At 39.4% G+C, this 19,589-nt stretch overlaps 1 protein-coding gene across 1 annotated transcript; it reads left to right on the plus strand.

Annotated features, from left to right (window-relative positions):
• The first annotated feature begins 11,019 nt into the window (after positions 1-11,019).
• Positions 11,020-18,849, plus strand: RBP2 (retinol binding protein 2). The gene is made up of 4 exons (XM_015637037.1): positions 11,020-11,149; positions 13,781-13,959; positions 16,746-16,847; positions 18,563-18,849. Exons 1-4 carry the CDS (start codon positions 11,077-11,079, stop codon positions 18,614-18,616), a joined length of 408 nt encoding a protein of 135 aa, XP_015492523.1. The 5' UTR covers positions 11,020-11,076; the 3' UTR covers positions 18,617-18,849.
• Positions 18,850-19,589: the final 740 nt, after the last annotated feature.

A 19,589-nucleotide genomic window follows, 5' to 3' on the forward strand; every position in this document is an offset into this window, starting at 1 on the left:
AAAAAGCCCCAAACTTCCACTATCAACTTGTCATGTTTTGTGCAATTGAACACAAGGAAAATGACTCTCAAACACAGAATTATTTCAGATAATATTTTTTTTTCAATGTATGTTCATCCCTTTCTAATGTATATTTCTCTCACAGCAAGTCCACCTTGTAGACATTTGAATTATCATGTTACACAAAATTCCATTTCTGGTTCCACCTCCCAGCATGGAAGCATCCATTTTTGACTGTCTTTCCAAAATATATTTGGGGAACCAAAGAAACAAGGAGCTACTTAAACTGCTGAAAGCCACTCAAAAACCTTACCAGGTGCTTAACTTTGAGTTAAAGGTGAAAAGTACTTCACTTGCTTGAACACCCTGTGGATGTTTTTAGGAAAGATGTTTTTCCCTTTTCAGCCACAAAAATGCTTTGAAAATCTGATTAATGTCACACAGTACTTCCCACTGCAGCTTATATAACTTCAGGGACATCTAGGTACCTTCTCAGTCACATATTCACCTGAAGTGATTGGTTTTCAATACCCATTAGACACTAAAAACTTGAAAAGGGAATCCCCAAATCTTAGTGAAGGTAAATGTGGAACATACCCCCAGATACGTAATATTGTTCTTCTTTTAAGTCCCTCCTGCAGAATGAAAAGGAAAAAAAGGCCCCACAACAGCAAAATAAATACAGCTTTGAATGACAGAGCTGACCAACAGTTCATTGCAGCTCATCTCTTAAGCATCAAACCTCAAGACACTGGACCATGGGAGAAAAAACAAATGTACTAGGTATGCACAGAAAAAGACCATTTTCATATGAGATATTTCTTTGTGAAGTAAAGCTCTTCCTGGACCCACTACAACTTTTTTTGTAGTGCATCTGGTTCTGTTGTGCAGCAGGTGCATTCCACCAGACAAAAATAATTGTTGATGAAACAGCAGGGCAGAACAAGATTTCTCCTTTTTTCATACTCCCTTTCTTTATAGTGTAAGTACTCCTTAATTTTAGAAAATTCAGGTTTTTTAAGCTGTACCATGGGCCATTCTGGTGCTTATTTGTTTATAATTTGGTCTTTTCACAATGAAAATACTTGCTGAAATAAAACTTTTTAATTTCTTTTTTATGTTTTGACAATACAACAAAATTACCTGTAATTTTGCCAAGGATTTCAAAAGTAGATATTTCCATGTTTAAGATTAATTAATTAACTTCCATTTTAATATTAATGCAAGTATGTTTCCTTGTTGTATTTAAATATCTAAATTCAACCTACTGTCTACATTGTGAATGCTCTTGAATGGGATTCTGCAAGGGACTGAGATCTCTGCCTTGATGTGGGAACTATTAAAGCACAATGCTATCAATGACAGAAAGAAAAAAGTTATGTTGATGTGCTGAGAAAATAAAAGGGAGATGAGCCAGCAGCTGCTGGGTCAGACACTAATGAAAATATATTAATGGGGGGAAAGGAAATTTTGATTAATTTAAGCTTCCAAAGCATCCAATTAGAGACTCGGTGTGGTGAGTGTGTGTGTGCAATAAGGAAGAGTTATATAATGATGGGATGTCTTCCTTGAAACTCCAGCTACACCTGACTGCCACGCAGCAATAGAACCTTGAGCTGGGAGTGAAGGATGTGTTGGACAGAGATGGTAAATCAGCCTTGGAAGGCCATGAGCACATTCCAAGGGATGGCAGGCACGAGGTCATTTCCCAGCTGTCTGTTCCCAGCCCTCCCAGCACACTGTACTCTTACAAGGTGGTGCTGTTTAAATCCTTAGCACTGCTGGCTCAAGAGGTAACTGGAGTAGTCACCAGGAGGGAAAGGAATATTTTTTTCCCCTCATGCTGAATAATGTCCTAACAGACATTTTTTCTACCTTAAAACATCCCCTGGTTTCAAGAGCAGAGCTAATTCATGCAGCAGTACTCTCCCCAAAAGTTCTCCCCATCTTTCAGCTGTCAAGCAATGGAGCACCACACTCTTCTTTTCCCTGACAGGATTGTCTTTTTACAGCAAGAAAGGCCATGTTAAACATCATCCTAACAGATCTATACTTTACTGCAACAGCTTTGCTTTATGTTTGACAAGTTAGAAGAAACTGCCCAGTTATCTATATTTTTCCAAGTAACACATTTCATTTCAGCACAGGACTTTGTTTTCCCACTGTCATGAAGGGAGACTCCTCATGAGGAGTCTAATGATGTTGCACAAATACTTCCCAGCACAAACTCCCTTTTCATGGCTGTTATCGCACAAGTCAGAGCTGACACTTCACTTGTGCTGCTCCCACATCCCTGGCAGCCTGTCCATGGTCCTAAACAGGAGACACTTGTTTCCATATTGGGTTTTGTTCTGATCAAACCTCTGATCACCTGGAAATTTCCACAAAATCATGACAGAGCCAAAAACCTACAGTAACTATAGCTTCAAATGTAGTCTGAGAGGGGCAGGTGGGAAAAATCACTGGATACCAGAGTGGGTACTTACATTTTGCATTAAATAGCAAATAGTTTTAGCAAGACAGAGGTAAACATGGCTCCCTCCCTCCTTCCCTCCCTCCCTGGAGAAACACATCATCATGAATATTATCCTGAACTTCTGGGGAATCCTTTCCTAATCTGAGATTATATTTCGATCTCAGGTTTTCAAGTTTCAATCATTTTCTCTTTTATTTTACTCTTCTAGTGAAACACAGCCTGCCATTCTCTTATATTATATATATATGGTTACAGGTATAGGTAAATCTCTGTCTAAATCTATATATTTTCATCTAAAATACAGAATTTAAGAAACTTTATTTTCTCTTTTATCTTCTTCTATATTAAATGCACTTGGTACATTTTACTGAAAAGTGAAATCCCCATATTTATCAATTCCTTATTTCAGTTCAGTTTCCCAGTGACAACATCCCTAGAACAGATAGAAACACTCCTTCCCCTGTTTTGGATGCATCCAGTAAGTGAAACCACACGGCATCACTGCTGTAAAGGAACAATCCTGCCCCGTGTCTGGGAGAAATCTTAACTTCAGCAATGTGTCCTGGATGATCTTGCTTGACCCATCCCCAATAACTGATTGATTCTACACATTTCTCAGGAGACAGTTTGCAGTGTCACGTGTGCTGCATTTTAACAATCCTGAGGGGAGGAACTCACTGAACTAGAGCAGAAAATACTGGGATTTTTCAACTTAGATTTTTTTTAAAGATTACTCTAGATTTTCATCCCAAGTGCTATTTCTATCAAATAATTGCCAACTTAGAGCCAGGAATTCACTGAAAGATCAGACAGATATCTAAATGCCACTGTTAGTACAAGAAATGATTTTCCAATGTGCCAGGATGCCTCGGAGAGTTAAACACTAGTTCATTTCTCAAACAGGGTGTGGTAGAATGAAGCCAGAGCCTTTTCCACAGAAGGGGTGCTGCTGTGGAGCTGGAGATGCAGACAGAAAAGAATTAACCCTACAGGGCTGTGAGAGGAGTGAATTCATGTGATTTACTGCACAAAGCATCCCTTAATCAACAGAAAATAATGACTTGACGTTCTCAGAGAGACGCAGCAGCGCAGATCAGGGTACTCAGTCACCCTGATTTGCTGGCTTTCTGAGCTGGTATTTTTTTCTATCTAAAACAGTTAAAGTGATTTATGGCAAAAAGAAAGCAGTCAGGAAATAGATACACCTATCCAGGAATTTTCCTGGAGTAGGGTAACAGTTCTGGAACTGCTCTGCACTGATAGCAGCCAAGTGAAGGAAAACAGGCTGGGTGTTAGTGTGGATTTCTAACCATGGCTCTGGTCTCAGTTTACAGCCCTCCTGGGACACTGGCCTTAAGTCCTTGAGGTTATCACTAGAAAGGTTCTAACCTTTTTCTAAATGGCTACAGTGAACCCAGAATCATGTACTAATCACAACAGCTGATACAACTTTTTCTCTTAATAAGGATTCTAGAACTGGAAGCAAAATATTTCTATCATTGAATTCTATCACTTATGAGTTTGCAGTGGGTTTAGCACTGGGTAAAATTGCCAGTGCACCTACTAGAATTAATATTTACTCATTTCTTGTTGTGAGATATGAGTTAGGAACAAAGCAGGCTCAAAACAGGTATAAAGAAAAATTTATTAACAGAACTAAAAGAATATCAAGAATCAGAATAAAACCTTTAGAACACTTTTCCTCCTCTCCCCACAACTTCTCTTCTTCCCCACTGACAACATAGAGACAAAACCTGGGATTTTCAATCAGTTACCACCTCTACAATACTCTTCTATCAGTCCTTGTAGGGAGAGGAGTTTTCTCTTGCCATGCCATGGAGACTTCTCCACAAGAAACAGTTTTCTCATGGATTTTCATTTCCACGAATAGCAGCTGCCCAGGAAAAAGTTCTGCATTGTGAAATTCCTCCAATTTTCACAGCCCTCCTAGAGGTGTGTCCATGGCCATGAATTCATGGGTTTTATTTTAAGGATGAGTTGTTCAAAGGCAAAGGTTCTCTCCATCTGTCTCTGTGATCATCTCTGGGAACAGAGGTTTTCTTCTTCTCTCCCTGGGGTCAAAGGGTCTTCATCACTCTCATCTCTCTCTGTTCAGGCTTCTCATGGGATCACAGCTAGTCCAACATCTGCTTTGCTTCATCAATGGATGCCTCTGCTCACATCTACAGTTCCAACACTCCATCACGCCTTACTTTCTTATAAATTTAATGGGATATTTCAGTGTATCATTGTCCATCTCCATGGCCCTACCAAAAGAGCTTTCAGCCCAAGACTGGGGCGTCTCCTCATTCTCCTTCCATCTGAGACTTGTCTTGTTCTCTACTGACTTTGGTGTCTTCATGTTGTCTTTCTACATGTTTTCACTCTGTCCTTTTCTCTCACTTGAGAGAGGATCAAGGTTTTGCAAGTCTCAAAGAAGAAGCAAGAGAGAGATTTCCGCAGCTTGCCCACCTCTAAAATGTGAATCTCAGAGGCTGATCCAGCTTCTCCATGTTTCCATACGTTGTCAGTTGTGAGAACTGGATTTTCCCAGGCACAGAGGGAGCTCTTGGCAGCTTCCTCAGAAAAATCATTTCTGTGGGTGGCCTCTTCCCGCCTCACCAAATGTCAATTAATGCAAAACCAGCAGAGATTTATGTGGAAACTTGAGGTCTAAGACATTTGAAAGTATCTCTATGAAGTGTTATTCAGATGTGGTAAAGAGGGTTGTTTCTGTCTAACAAAACTGATTCTTTAAAATATTTCTCTAACTGATGAGACCCTGCACTAAAATAGCATTTCAGCTTTCATGGTCAGGCATGAACAAGCCAAAGGAGATATGTATTTTCTTAACTAAATAGTGCTTGTCATGAAAGTATCAAAGAAAAAAACTTCAGAATTCTTTCTATAGATTCTTTTAATTCAAAATATATTCATAAGTATTCTAGTTCAATGTCTAAGTAATACAACCTTTATCTGATAAAGATAAGAAGTGGCAGTTGCAATTACAAAACTTTGCCACAGAATAAATGCAATTAAGTTAAAGATTACAGTTGCAGGTATTAATGCATAGCTTATGCAGGGAATTCATGTCCTGAAAAAATCTTTTATGGGAAAATTAAAGCAGCCTTAATGGCAATGACAAAGCACTTGAACTGGGTTCAGATTTTCCATCCACGTTGGAGTCAGGCAGAAGGAAGCAGGCTTTAGTGAAGAATATAAAGGATTCTGCTCACTGACTGCTCTGCCTGCGAGCTTCTCTCATAACCTTGGCCAAACCACGCTGTCTCCTCAGTTTGTCTGATTTCACAAAGGCTGATGGTTTTTATCTGCTTCCTCAAAGCCTGAATGAAAAGCTTTGAATGAGTGCTCAGGAGAACTAATAAATGAATTAATTCAGTATTCCCCATTTACTTTGAAAATCAAGGTCGGTCAGTTTTATCCACTGGCTAATTGTTCTCTAGAGCGTAATATTTAATAATGTAAACCACCTTAGTAAAAATTAGTTCTCCAGACAATAGAGTCCACTGGATTATGTTTTTAATGCTATCAAACTCAGTAACACAATCACAAGTGACATTATGAAGTCTCTAAGAGCTAAGCTGAAGTCCTTAGTTAAGACAGGAGGGAGGCTTTTGATTAATAATGTGTGTAACATCTGCATCCAACTGCATCAGCAAAATCAGATGGAGCAAGAGAGATGGAAATGACTGAAAAAAGACAAAACCTCAGTGGCTGAAAGCCAATTATTTTATTTCTAAGAGTGATTTAAAGCATATTTTGTGCATCTTTGCTGAAGGCAAACACAAAATGTGCTAAACTGGCATAACTGTGAGCTCTGTGTGCCCTGTGTACACTGTTGCCTTTTTCCCAACCTGGAATTGAAACTCAAAATATTTTTAGTAAGAAGGTAATGTAAGAGTGGATCTTTGAAGGCTTTCAGGAGCAGTTATGGAAAGATGTCCACAAAAGCCCATCCCGGCAGGGATGAGTACCTTGTATAGGTTTTAGGAAATTAGCATAATTGATAAAAAGCACCAATTAAGAGGTCAAGTGGTGATACAATTCCCCCCCAGGTCAAGCCCCTTCTCTGGAGCCCCCCCATCAGCACTGGCTGCACTTTGTCCATGAAATGCATTTCGAAGAGTTGTTCTCAGCCTTGGTTCCCAGCAAGAACCAAGACAGCACAGGGGCCCTGCATCTCCCAGAGCCTGAAGCTCTGGAATCTGTTTTGTCTTTCTGCCAAGGGACAGGTCATGGAAAAGTACTGGGAAGATGAGCCACTAATACAATTGGCTCCAGAGCTACAAATGTATGTGTGAAGGATACAGAGAACATAGAAAAGGAGAAAAGGCAAAACCCAAACTGGCATCAACACTGTGTTGATGTGAGTAAGTCCTCCCACAACATCTGCACCCTGTCCGTGGTTTGTCAACGACAAGCTCCTGTTCTGAGATGGGAATGAGGGAATTTCCCCTCCTCTTCAGGGTCAACGAGTTTGTCCCTGTAGATCTCTGTTCTGGCATGATCAGCTAAGAACCAGCACCAAATAATAAGTGTTTGGGCAACAAGTACTCTGTACAACTGGCCAGAATCCTTCCATTCCTTCTCTGGAGGGCTGAACGAAGCAACAAAGCCCAGGAGTCACAGGCAAGCCTCCTCTCCAAGGCACTGAGGTGGAGCTGCTCATGCTGGGTGTCCCTGAGCCAGGGAGGAAGCCTGGGCTGTCCAAGGTACAGCAGTACCAGGAAGGCAGCCCCCACGTGGGCCAGCAAAGTGCATTTGTTGAGCCCCTTTTGCAGTAACACCTCTGGCTCCTGTCCCCTCCTGCTGTACACGCCTCTCCTCCTGCTCCTGCCACATCCTGGGGAGCTCCCTGGGTGACAGCTGAGCCTGCAGGACATCACACATGGACAAGGAGCCCACTGCCTCCTTCCAGAGCACTTCTGGATGTGGCTCCTGGTGTTTGTGCAGAACAGAGCCCCCAGCCTGTGAGACAGCACCTCTGACAGCAGCAGCCACCACTGAATACATTGCAAGTGATTAATTTTCTAATAAAAATAAAAATAAACCTAGTGGATGCACATGTACTAACAAGTTAAAAATAATAACAGGTGTCTGTGACCATGCTGCTTCTGTCTGAATCCTTCAGGGGTATTCAGCTGCTAAGAACAACTTACACAGTTTGCCATATTCCCATGTGTTAAACACCAAATAACTACAGGCAAAAGTCCCAGCTGTCAAGCATGAGGAGCGTAAGGGCTGCTCGGGGGAGGACCAGGCATTTCTCTCCTGTGTTAAATCTGCAGATTGGATAATTTAAAAGGAAAATTACATGAGGCAAGGACAGAGTGGGAAGCATGTTACTGTCTCTTCAAAACACCATCCCCAAAACTTTACAGGGAAAATTCCATTTGACTGGTCCTTCTGTGCTTTATATGGAGCTCTGACAGTGCTTTACAGAAGAACTTTTCCAAGGGGAATGCACCTGCAGCTCTTTCAGATGCCAAGGAAGGCTGAACTTTGTTCACCTACCCAGACAGAATTTCTCTCTGGGCAGGTCTCAGACACAAAGGAACTGCAGGGAAGTGTTGGAAGCAGCATCCATGACTGCTGACTCTTCCACACGAACAGCATTTGCATGTTTGCCATCAAATCTTTTCTTTTCAAACTGCCTCTAATCAAACCTGACTCATAGGAATGAGGCAAGCAATGACATCTTTGTTTCTTCACATGTAAATAAAGACTGGAAAAGTTACTTAGGGTTTTAGCAGAAGTAAGTTGATTTTTTGTACTTTGCTTTATTTCCAAGGCCTCAATACTCAGCCATAAATCTTAGCCCTGTGTTGAAAAAAAAATATATATATGAGCTCAGCATTTCATTTTTAGAAACTGGTTTTTCAAGAAAAGGATGCTGGGAACAAGACAGTCATGACAATTAGGAGAGGACACCTTATCTTCATTTCTCAAAATGTAGACTTTTTCTATGGGAAGGAAAGACTGTTTTGCCATTTTTAAAGTTTGTCTCTGAGTATGCAGTACATAAACAACAAATACAGAGCACAAAGAATAATTTCTAAGATTTCAAGTGGATAACAATTCCAGATTTTAGAATTTTGTGAGAGGCAGGTGAGTCTAACTAGCAAGGCAGACCTGAGACTTTGAACTCTCCATGCAGGGCTTTCAAGCAATAGTGTGAGCAGTGCCTGTGCTGTGTCTTGGCACCCTGTGACTTAGGCAGGCATTTGACTATCTTTACTGTCTCTCAAGATATTGATTCAAAAATGTAATATTCTCTTTGTGGACCTTAGCACAACAGTCTTTAAAAGCTCATGAAGTGTCACAGAACTCTGTCAAGTCAATATTTCATGTTTTATTAATTCCCTACTTAGCCAGCTCTCTGATTGGTTAAATGCAGTGTCTATAAACCTCCTAGTTGTATTTTTACCTGAAAAGGCTCAAAATGCTCATTTAGCCTGATGGTTAAACAAGTGCTTAGAAAATACATATATTGGGGAAAAAATGTATAAAATAATAAGGGATGAGCATAACCAAAACACTGGGGAAAGAAGAGCTCCACAAGTATATGTCTATGCTGTTAACTAGTTATGACATTTTATGCAAAGGATGTGTTCATGTCATAATTAATTCTCTCAGAATGTGCCTGGCTCTGCATAGCTACAGCAATGGAACCTTCTGTTACTCTATTAGCTGTTAATGGGCATTAATTGCTGATGGTCACACGGTACAGCTTCAGTCTCTTCCCCACTTCATGAAAATGGGTGTTACATAGGAGCTGAACTGAAATCAGTGAGCATCTAAAATATCCCACCTTGAGCTTCTAGCACATGCTCTGATTCTAGGAGGTGATTGTAGACATTCAGTCTGATGCATTCTTATTTTTACAGGACCTTTTTGTATACACATAGAATGTGTGAATAGCAATAATGTATTATTGACACTGATGCAACACAGAGGCTAAGAAACAAAGTACACAAAGACTTCCAAAATCAACCTATTCCTTAAGCAGTGCATAATATCACTACAGAACAAAAGAGGTTTCTTTTTCACTTCCAATGTGACATCACTCACAGTTTCATCTGGAATTTCTTAAAGTGGAAACAAACACATCAGTAGTAAATGTGATCAGCCCAATAAATTGTGCTTGAAATGAGACAGGTTTCAGAAAGCTGTTCTCATTCTGCTCTTCAGACAAACTGCACTCCACAGCCAGGGCTGCAGGGCATTTCCTGGGGGTATTCCCACAGGAATTCACCTCTCCATCACAGACTTCCCTGCCCGATGCCCCATTGCAAACCCTCCTCCTACAGGTACACGTCAAGATACTTCTTTTCCTTGTCTTAAATTAGCTCCTTAAGTTGAGGCATTTTAAGAACTCAAACTCCCAGAAACTCTCAACTTCCTTTAGGTTTATTTTGAGAGTTTTTTAATCCCCAGGCAAACTTTCAGCATTCGTGGAATTTTGCATTACGTTTTAACAAAGTAAAGGCATTGAAATCATAAGATCAGTAACTCTTCTCTTTACTAGCTTCTGAGTTAAAGATCTGGACCTTAATACTTTTTCTAGCAATTTTTTTAATAAGATACCCATCAAAAAAAAATAAAAATAAAAAAGAAAGAAGGAAAAAAAAAAGGAGAGGAAGGCAAGGAGTTCAAGAGGTTTTTGACTTTTGGTCACTTCAATTATTGTCTATGTAGAGCCATCTGTAAGTTATCTTGACTGATTAAAACCACATAATATAAAACCTTATCTTAAATTAATTTGCTTTTAGTACTTAAATTCTAATAAAGTTTGACTGCATATTCTCCATTCTGACATTCTGAATTTGCTCATTTGCACAACTGAAATCCCTGGTTTTATCCACTACAATGTATAAAATTGCTTTCCAAAGCAAACTGCCATGTTTCAGAGGAATTAAGAAATCATTTTCAGGGCAGGAGATAGTAATTATAATTGATTTTGGTGTACTTTACATTTGCTAAACTTGCTCTTAAACCAAAAGAATAATATGAAAATGTAGCTGGTATAAGTACAGCTGTTGGTATATGGCAGATACATTGAAAATCAATCAAAACCAAAAAATGATTTGAACAGGAATATTCTCTTTCCAGCCCTAACATTTGTTTCACATTAAAGACTTCCATCAGCTTTAAATGGGAGTTGTGGATGGGTCAGCTCTGGGAGACTCCACTTTGTAGGGAAAGGTGACACGTAGAAAGGAGCTAAGAACAATTCACTTTGGAGACTTTAACTGGGTTGTACAATTTGCCATGGTGTTCAATATATTTCAAAGGTATCCCATGGTGCCAGCATTTCTTTACAAAGGTCACTGTAAAATCACATCCTGTATTAGTCCCTATTTCTGAAAGTGCTCCTTGTCTGCCAGCTGTTCAGCTGAACTTTGCCAATGAAAGCAAAGTTTCCAGGGTTATCACTCTGCCCCTTCAACTGCTCTATCTGCAAAGCCATAAACCTGAGTGGGATAAAAGATATGGAAAGGTTTATAAAACATTCTGTGAGCAGAGGCTGGTTCCAGTCTCACCTCCTGAGCTGAAGCTGGGTCTGGGCTCTCGCCACCATGCCTGCCGACTACAATGGGACGTGGGAAATGGTAACCAATGAAAACTTTGAAGGCTACATGGTTGCTTTAGGTAAATGGCAAAATATTAATAATATCAAGAGAAAATGGTTCAATCCTAAGTCAAATCCTTCTAAAAATTAATGGGCTTTTTCTGTAATGTACATTGTGGCATAAGGGTTTCTGCCAATCACAAATCAAGTAATTGTTCTTAAAATTGCAATGATCTAATTACATAAGCAAATGAAGACTTGTAGACAAAGATGCTGTTCTTTATTTAGATAAATGAAAAAAGAGATACAGGTCAGGAAAAAAAGCCCCAAACCAAAAGGTTTTCAGATCTAGAAGCTCTTTTTTACTCCTGGTATATTCTTACTGTAACAGTGGAGCCACAATCTGGTTAAAGAGGAATAAGATATTCTGCAGCACTAAAGTAACAATGACATTATTTAATTAGTGCTTTGAACTAATTACAGTACAGAGATGGAAAATTTGATGCTTTAACTGATTTTCTACTAGTTCTGCCAAAGAATCTTAATCCTAATTGATTGATCTGTTCAGATTGAAATAGAATAAATACATAAATGTATAAAAATAAACTCTCATCACTATTAATCAACAATTGAAAGCAGTTGCAATTTTCTCAGTTTTGACCCTTTTAAGGGAGAACGGTAAGTTTCCCAATTCATAATTTTTAGCTTTTGCATTTGTGGAAAAAAACAACTTCAGGGGCATCTGTAAATAATGTGCATATACACATGTGAAGGACAAAAAGAGATCTTGGAAATGAGAATTATTAGGACAATGAGAATGATTAGGACAATGTCCTGAATTTCAGGAGAAAGATACACATTAATTGAAGTGATTTATGTGCATATATAAATGATAAGTTATATATACGCTATCAGTAATAGTAATTTAAAACTGCCAATAAAGAAGCAAAAAAACCCAACCCCAAAGCACTGCAAAGATGGATGTGCTGTAGGTGATTCTCAGAAAGAAATGGCAGGGATAGGCTGCAAATATATTCTTCTACTCTTTTTCTCACCACTTTATCTTTTTTTTTTTATATTTCAAATATTAATGTGCTCAGATTCAAAGCACACTGAGGTTTTGAGGTTTTTTTTAAAAATTCATCTGTCCTTTTAATTAATGAATACACTTTTCTATACTTTAATTAAGATTAGTTTTGCCCTTTAAATCAGAAAGTTTGATTTTATCATAAACATGTTACAAAGTACTTAAATCTACTCTAATAGAACTACATATCATTTTTATTGCTTACATTGTTCAAAATGCAGGTATGAAAACCATGCTTTAATAAAACCTCCCCGATTTTTCTCCAGGAGCTACAAGACCAATATATTAGAAATAGCATTTCTTTAGAGGTCTAGACATTTTTTTCCCTCAGAGAGAACTAAATTTTATGTTGCCTGGCTATAAATCAGCCCCAGAGATACCTTTAATCCACCACAGCAGATAAAATATACCCAAGAAGTCTTGAATATAAATACTGAACAAGACCATTATTCCCCATGTTTAAAAGTCACATTTTTTTCAAGCCTATCCTCTTACTCAATTCGATTAGTACTTCCCAAGTAGGATAATGAATCTAGCAGAAGAAAAAGGGCTCCATTAGGAAGTGGCATTGCTGAGCTGACAGTGATTAACGCCCACCTGAAACCACCAAAGGATGGCCAGCAAACCAAACCCATTTCTCAGTCCCTTGCAGAAACAGGGGAGATGATTTCATTTGCATACAGCACCAAAATAAGATTCCCTGGCAGCTATTTATTATTTATATCATTTATTGCAGATGGTGATGCTGTTGGCACTGGGGGGTTGACTGGGCAAACTGGGATGGTGGTCATGGATGTTCTCCCTTTGGTGACTGGCAATGCTTTCAGCCCCCAGCAGCTGTGTGCATTATCGTGTCAGTCCTCATGATGAACAAAATCAGGGTGTGAAGGAGATCAGCACTGCAGAAAACTCTGACAGAATATTAAACAGAAACTGTCAAATGCTCTACATGGATACTTCTTTGACTTTTGACTTCGAATTTGTCTCCTTTTGAACTGCAATTTATGTGTGTGTCTGCTATCGAACAATAATGGATTTCAGGTTTTTATTTGATTGCTTCTTTTTTCATGAATATAATTTTATTTCTTTTAAGCGAATTAATTAATCTCCTGTATACTCCCATAGACTATAGGTTCATCATAAAAGTAACATGTCCAGGTCTTCTTGATTACATACTCATTCTCCCTTGATTACACACCCATTCTAACATGCTAAATCTCTGACAAAGAATGTTATTCTCATATCCTTCTTTAGTGAGGCCAAAAAGGCACTGTCAGGCTTAATAGCCCCTCTTGTTTCTCATTCTCAAAAAAAAAAATTCAAATGATTTAACATACCAGCATCTATTCAGTCCTGGTTGTACGTTGTATTGGATGCTCACAACGTTCCCACAGATATCCTGTTAATAAATAAATCTATTATCAGTGAAAGATACTCATAAATACAAGATGATTTTTATTTGACATTACCTTTTTCTCTGAAAAATGCTGCAGGTAAAAGCACCATTTGTGGAAGTATGTTTCATTTATTTTATTTATTTTTAATTTGTAAATATAAATGCTGGGGGACTTTAACTTTGTTAGCAAATACTGGAATTTTCGCTCTCTTTTCTCGTTTTTGATAGGTATTGATTTTGCAACTCGTAAGATTGCAAAACACTTGAAACAAACAAAGGAGATTGTTCAAAATGGAGATAATTTTAAAACCAAAACAGTCAGTACTTTCAGAAACTATGATGTGGATTTCACTGTGGGAGTGGAGTTTGAAGAGCACACCAAAGGACTGGATAACCGAGTGGTAAAGGTAAAAACCTGGTACCTGATATCTGTTTATACCACAGTTAGCACCAGGAGCCAGCAGGTCCCAAAATCAGCTGAATATGTTAAGTGAAACCCAAATATTTTACAGACATCTGAGGATTTTTATAAAGCAGAAATGCAGCCTGAGACACTTTTCTTTCCTGCTACAAGCATTTATAAGAAATGCAAATCAGGATGGCTACTGGGATATGTGAGGACAATCATTAATTAGGTTTTTCTAGTGGAGGATTTTTTCCAGCTTTTCTGATACACCTTGAGTTTCTAGAAAGTAGAAAAATTGTATTTTTACCTCTGCATCCTCCTCAATAAAACTATGGGTTCATCCCTGTAAATTCAGGACCGCATCAATATAACTTTTCATTTTGGGATGGCTGTGTTGGCACTAATCAGTCTCAGCTGTGCAGTTTAACAGTTGGACATTGTTAAAAATAAAGCTGCACTTAGATTTTAATGTTAGGGGAGCTTTGGGAAGGGGCAAGGACAAAAAAAAAAGCTTGGAGCGGTTCAGGTGGCAGGGCAGAGGGGCAAGGAGGCCCAGCAGTGGGTGCTTCACTGCCTGGGGGATAACTGGGGTAACCTGAGCTCTGAACTCCCCCAGGAACCTGTGGCCATTTGCTCAGACACCTTCCAGGGAGATTTGAGGACAATACCTGCATTAAGGGGTGTTGTAGCCCCTGCCCTGCTCCTGTGGCAGTGAGCTCCTGGGGGATTCAACCGAGGCTCTCTCAGAGCAGTCAGGGAGGAAAAGAATACACACAAGCACCGATTCACATCCTGAATTCGGTTTCACATTTCTGTATCAATACTGCCTCTATTTTACTTTCTTCTCGCCCTAAAATGTGTAAGCAACACTTTCAAATGTAGATCTAAAATTTCCATTGGCTGTCCCTGTGGGAGCCTGGCTAGTGCAGCATCCCCTTCCTCCTCTGGTCATCATTCACCAAATCTCCCTGTTAGCAGCTCTGTGTTCTGCCACTCAGCTCGCAGCTGCCAAACTCTGAGAAGCTGAGACCAAAACTCACTGTCAATGAGACACATTTGTTTTGGCAATTGCCACAGGAAAAGTGGCAGCATAAAGGAAAAGTTTACATTTGAACTCACATTATCCTTTACTGGAGGGGCACAAATTTAACAGAAGACGTTTGTTCACCATGGATCATTTTTAATTCTCAGCTAACTTTGTGCAGTGTAATTCCTGTGATTTCTTCCAAATTATTTCTCATTCACAGCACTGCAAGCCATCAATGAGTAAGACCCATTTTTTTCACTACTCTGAACACCCCTATATCTAAATTGTCTTTCTGTCTCCTTCTCCTGTGGGCACTGGGTGGAACAAATTCCTGTGACAAAGTCTTTACTTAAAAACACTGCTCCCACATCTCTTCAGATCAGTTGAAGGCATTGCTCAGGATCAAAGGACTCATTAGTTTCATCACTCCTTAAATCCATCAATTAGTGCTCCTCTAGTACTCATCACCACTACCAAAGCCTTGCTTCTGCAAAATCTGTTCACTTGAGGGAGGGAGAGAGGGAGGGAGGAGGGAAGGAAGGAATCATGCATTTATAACCCTACCTGCTTTAATTACTTTAGTCTAACATTAATTTCTAAAAAAATCATGTTATTTGTTCCTAGAGAGGAGAAGGAAGAAGGATGCATGTTGTGCCATTATTCTCTGAATTGCTCTAAAAGTATTTTCTGGTCATTTTATTAACAAAACAATGCCTCAAACACATTAAAGTTAGATGAAGGTAATAAAATCAGTAGGCCACATTTAAATGTAAAGAGGGCATAGATAATTTAAAGAGCATGTAGCTTGAAAATTCCGTAAATAAGAAAGAAATTAACTGAAATGGAATGAGTTTTGTCTCATTATTAATGGAAAGCTCCCTCATAACAGAAATAAATCATCCAGTGCTGAACTAGAAAATGAATTAAGCTCCCAATACGCTTAGAGCTTTATAATAACTGAGCTTTCATGGACTGTAGCTGGTGTCTAATAGGGAGTTGTCTGACACATGGTTAAATTATGTCCCTAAAGGCACATCTGCAGACAGATAATTCAGCCTGTAAAGAGAACTTTTCCTCACTTAGGTTAAGGGTTATCCTGCTCCTGGACAAGAACTGGGATAACCCAGTGCTTTGTGTGCTGCTGCCAGACTGAATCACACCAGGAGATGGTTGAGGGTGGAAGGGATCTCCTGGGAACACCAGGTCCAACCCATCTGCTCAAGCAGGGTCAGCTACACCACACTGTCCAGCTTATGATCACGTCTCTTCAAATTTCTTTATGAAAGTACATGAAAATACACAAACAAATTTAGTGTAGGAGATGATATTAACTTGCTCTTCCTCTTGTTACTTTATGCAGAGCTAGAAAAGGTGCTAGCACTGCACTTTTCAGTACAAGCTCTCAAGTCTTCATTCATGAGACTCTGTAATTTTTTCATTAATGGTTTTAAGCAGCAAGGAAAAAAATGCACTTTGTATGTATTACACAAGTAGCTGTAAACACACTCAACAATTCACCACTTGATACATATGGGAAGAAACACATGGAAATGACAACAAAGAACTGCAAAAGCTTCCCTTCATCACACTGTTGTCACTCTGAATGTGATTGTTTAAATGCTTTGGGTTATTTAGTTTTTTTATGAGGAAGATGGAGAATGATAGGAAGCAACTGTAATTGTGTATTCACATTGAATTTACTTTTGCATGTCCATAAGTTTCTGGTTAATATAACTGAGTTAATTCTCTGATTCATGCAGACCCTGGTGACCTGGGATGGTGACAAACTGGTCTCTGTTCAGAAAGGTGAAAAGAACAACAGGGGCTGGAAGCACTGGATTGAAGGAGACATACTGCACCTGGTAAGGGCTGCTCCACAGATCCACACCACTTCACTGAGGCTGCAGCACAGGCTCAAGCTTTCCATTTCAAAGGATTTGGGGTTTTTTTTCTAGTTAGAAAGGTCTTTAGACAGTTCTGATCTCTGAACTCTAAGGAATTTCCCCCTCTGGTTCAACTCAGGAATGCTCAATTTCTTTCCACCTGCTCCCAATTAAGTCAAAACCCTGCAGTGGTTTTTTTTTGCTCCAGTCCACTTCCCTCCAGCTCTTAACCCTTCTTGTTACATTTCACCTTTAGTGTAATTTCATTTTTATAAAATCACTGGTAGGGAAAAAAAGAAAAAAAAACCCCAATCAAGAAGATTGTAGAAGATTGTGGAAGAAAAATTGTATTCTTTGTTCAGAGCAAAGCAATATGAAATTTTAGCACACTGTGCTGTAATACAGATCGGAAACCCCTGGACATTCAAGCGGATCCCACAACCACCTTATACTGCAATTATTTTTTCTTCGCTCAATAACAAATTCAAACATCTAAAGTAGCAAACTGTAGCCCAAAGATAGAAGTGGTGAGTCCAAGACAGGTCAGAAAAGCCTGTGCAGGAAATCAGCAATCAGTGATGGACAGGAAGATTTCAAAATAACAGTATTGTAGAATCATCAGATCATTAAGGTTGGAAAAGACCTCCAAGATCACAAAGTCCCAGTTTTGACTGAACACTGCTATGTCTTTCGTGATGATAAAGATTGCAGAGTTTCTTGGGAAAGCAACCAAGAAATGGGCATGGTACCACCTACTGGATGGCACAGTGGGTGGAGGGTACGTAGATTCTTGAGAAAAGCCCATTGTTCTGCCCTGTTCTGCTTTGCCCCAAGCCATCTGCTCCTTCACAAGTTTCCTTTACACATACTTGGTGTAGGCAGTCACAGTGGCTCCCATCTCTGTGCCCAAAAGGTCAAAGACAGGAATTCAAAACCACAATGTGCCACCTGGCTAAAATCACCTGTCCAGGGCACTTCCCCAGCTCTGCCTGAACACACATTCAAAAGCTGACCTAAAAGGTTCTATATGCTGGCACCAAGGTTTAGGCTGAGGCTGGTGGAAACAAAGCCAAGCAGATCCTTACAGCAGTCTTCAGAAATTGTCCTGCAGGTCTGGCCCACTGCTGGCCACAAAGACAGCTCCAGTCCCTCCAAAGCCCTGTCTGGCACAGGAACACTGCCTGATGGCACCAAAACTGTCTGCATTGCAGTGGGGCAGCCTTCAAGGGGTGACTGCAGCCCTGGGCAGAAATGGTGCATTGTTCTGGCCCCTGAGAAATGGCTGGGCACCCCTCTGAAGCAAATCAGCTTTTTAAGGCATTCCTCTTTTTTATTTACTTCCTTGTTCCAGTGCATCTTGTGCATTTTCAGGTAACATGAATTATAAACTATTAGAGTATATTGTTTTAGTAACAGAGCATGAAAAAGCCTTGAACTAAAACACAATTTTAATGCATTTTTCATGTTTATTCTTCTTAGAGTTCAATTTGTATATCAAAAATTAATTACTGCAACATGAGGTGCACACCTGCTCTTTGGTTACATATAATGCATGTTTTTTTTACTGTTCTCTGTTTCATAAGCAGAAGTTTTTAATGCAGTGGCTCAGTTGTAGTAATTTCTGGTGGGATCTGATATATATGCAAAACAAAACTTCTACCACTATATCCTTACTAATTGTTTTAATACTGTAGGAACTGACATGTGAAGACCAGGTGTGTCATCAGACATTCAAGAAGAAGAACTAAAATGGAGCAGAAAGCCTCACAGATCTCCATCACAATGTTATGCTATTATGGTTTGTCTAAAAAGAAGAATGAAGCCCGATTTTCATTCCTTTGACATTTCTGTGCGAATGTATCATGTGCCTGCTTATGGAAACAAACACATTTTACAGAAACAACATCAAACAGTTACAAACCTCATAAATTCCTTTGCCTTTCAGTCTGGAGTTAAATAAAAGCAATTGTCTTTTAAATAATGTCTCCCTACATCTCTATAATGACTTCAAGAAGAATGTCCATTAGCAACAAGGCTGAAAATTAACAGTGACAATTATTTCCATCACAGCCTATGTCTCCAAAGTGCTGTATTATCATCATGTCTTTGGGTGACTGAGTAACTCTGGATATTCACTGGACTGTTTCTGTTTCATTTAGTCCTGGATCACTAAGTCCACAGTTTCAGGCAACAGAATGCCTCACTGAGCACAATACATGTCCTTTCACATGGGGACTGTTCCCTTGAATTTGGCCCAGGTCTAAAGTGCTGCTGGTTATCACCTGACAAATATCTCACGGCCTTTGTGAAGAGCTGCAGCTCCTCAGTTCCAACCTAACATGGATCAATGGCAATGCTGTAATTTCCAGTTAGAACTGGCAGCCTATTAACCATCCCAGCAGAGAAATTTGCTGCTTGAAGCAAACTCTGCATTGAAGAGTTACTCCATGGTGTGAAAAGTGGGGCACACTTAGGGCTGTGAGAGGAAAACTGCAGAGCATACACAATCTGAGTGTAGCCTGTGCAGAAAGAGCGGTCAGCATGCTGCAATCTTCATCTTGTACCACCTTTCAGAGACTGTAAAAAGAAAAGTCTTTTCCCAGCAACTCTTCTCAGTTTTATTCAGGGTTTTTCAAAAGAATTCATGTTCTTTGCTAAAGGCAAGTTTAAGTTAACCATAATGAACACTACTTCAGTAGATAAAAACTTTATTATTCAACA

Source organism: Parus major, chromosome 9, assembly GCF_001522545.3.
Source record: "Parus major isolate Abel chromosome 9, Parus_major1.1, whole genome shotgun sequence".
NCBI lineage: Eukaryota > Metazoa > Chordata > Aves > Passeriformes > Paridae > Parus > Parus major.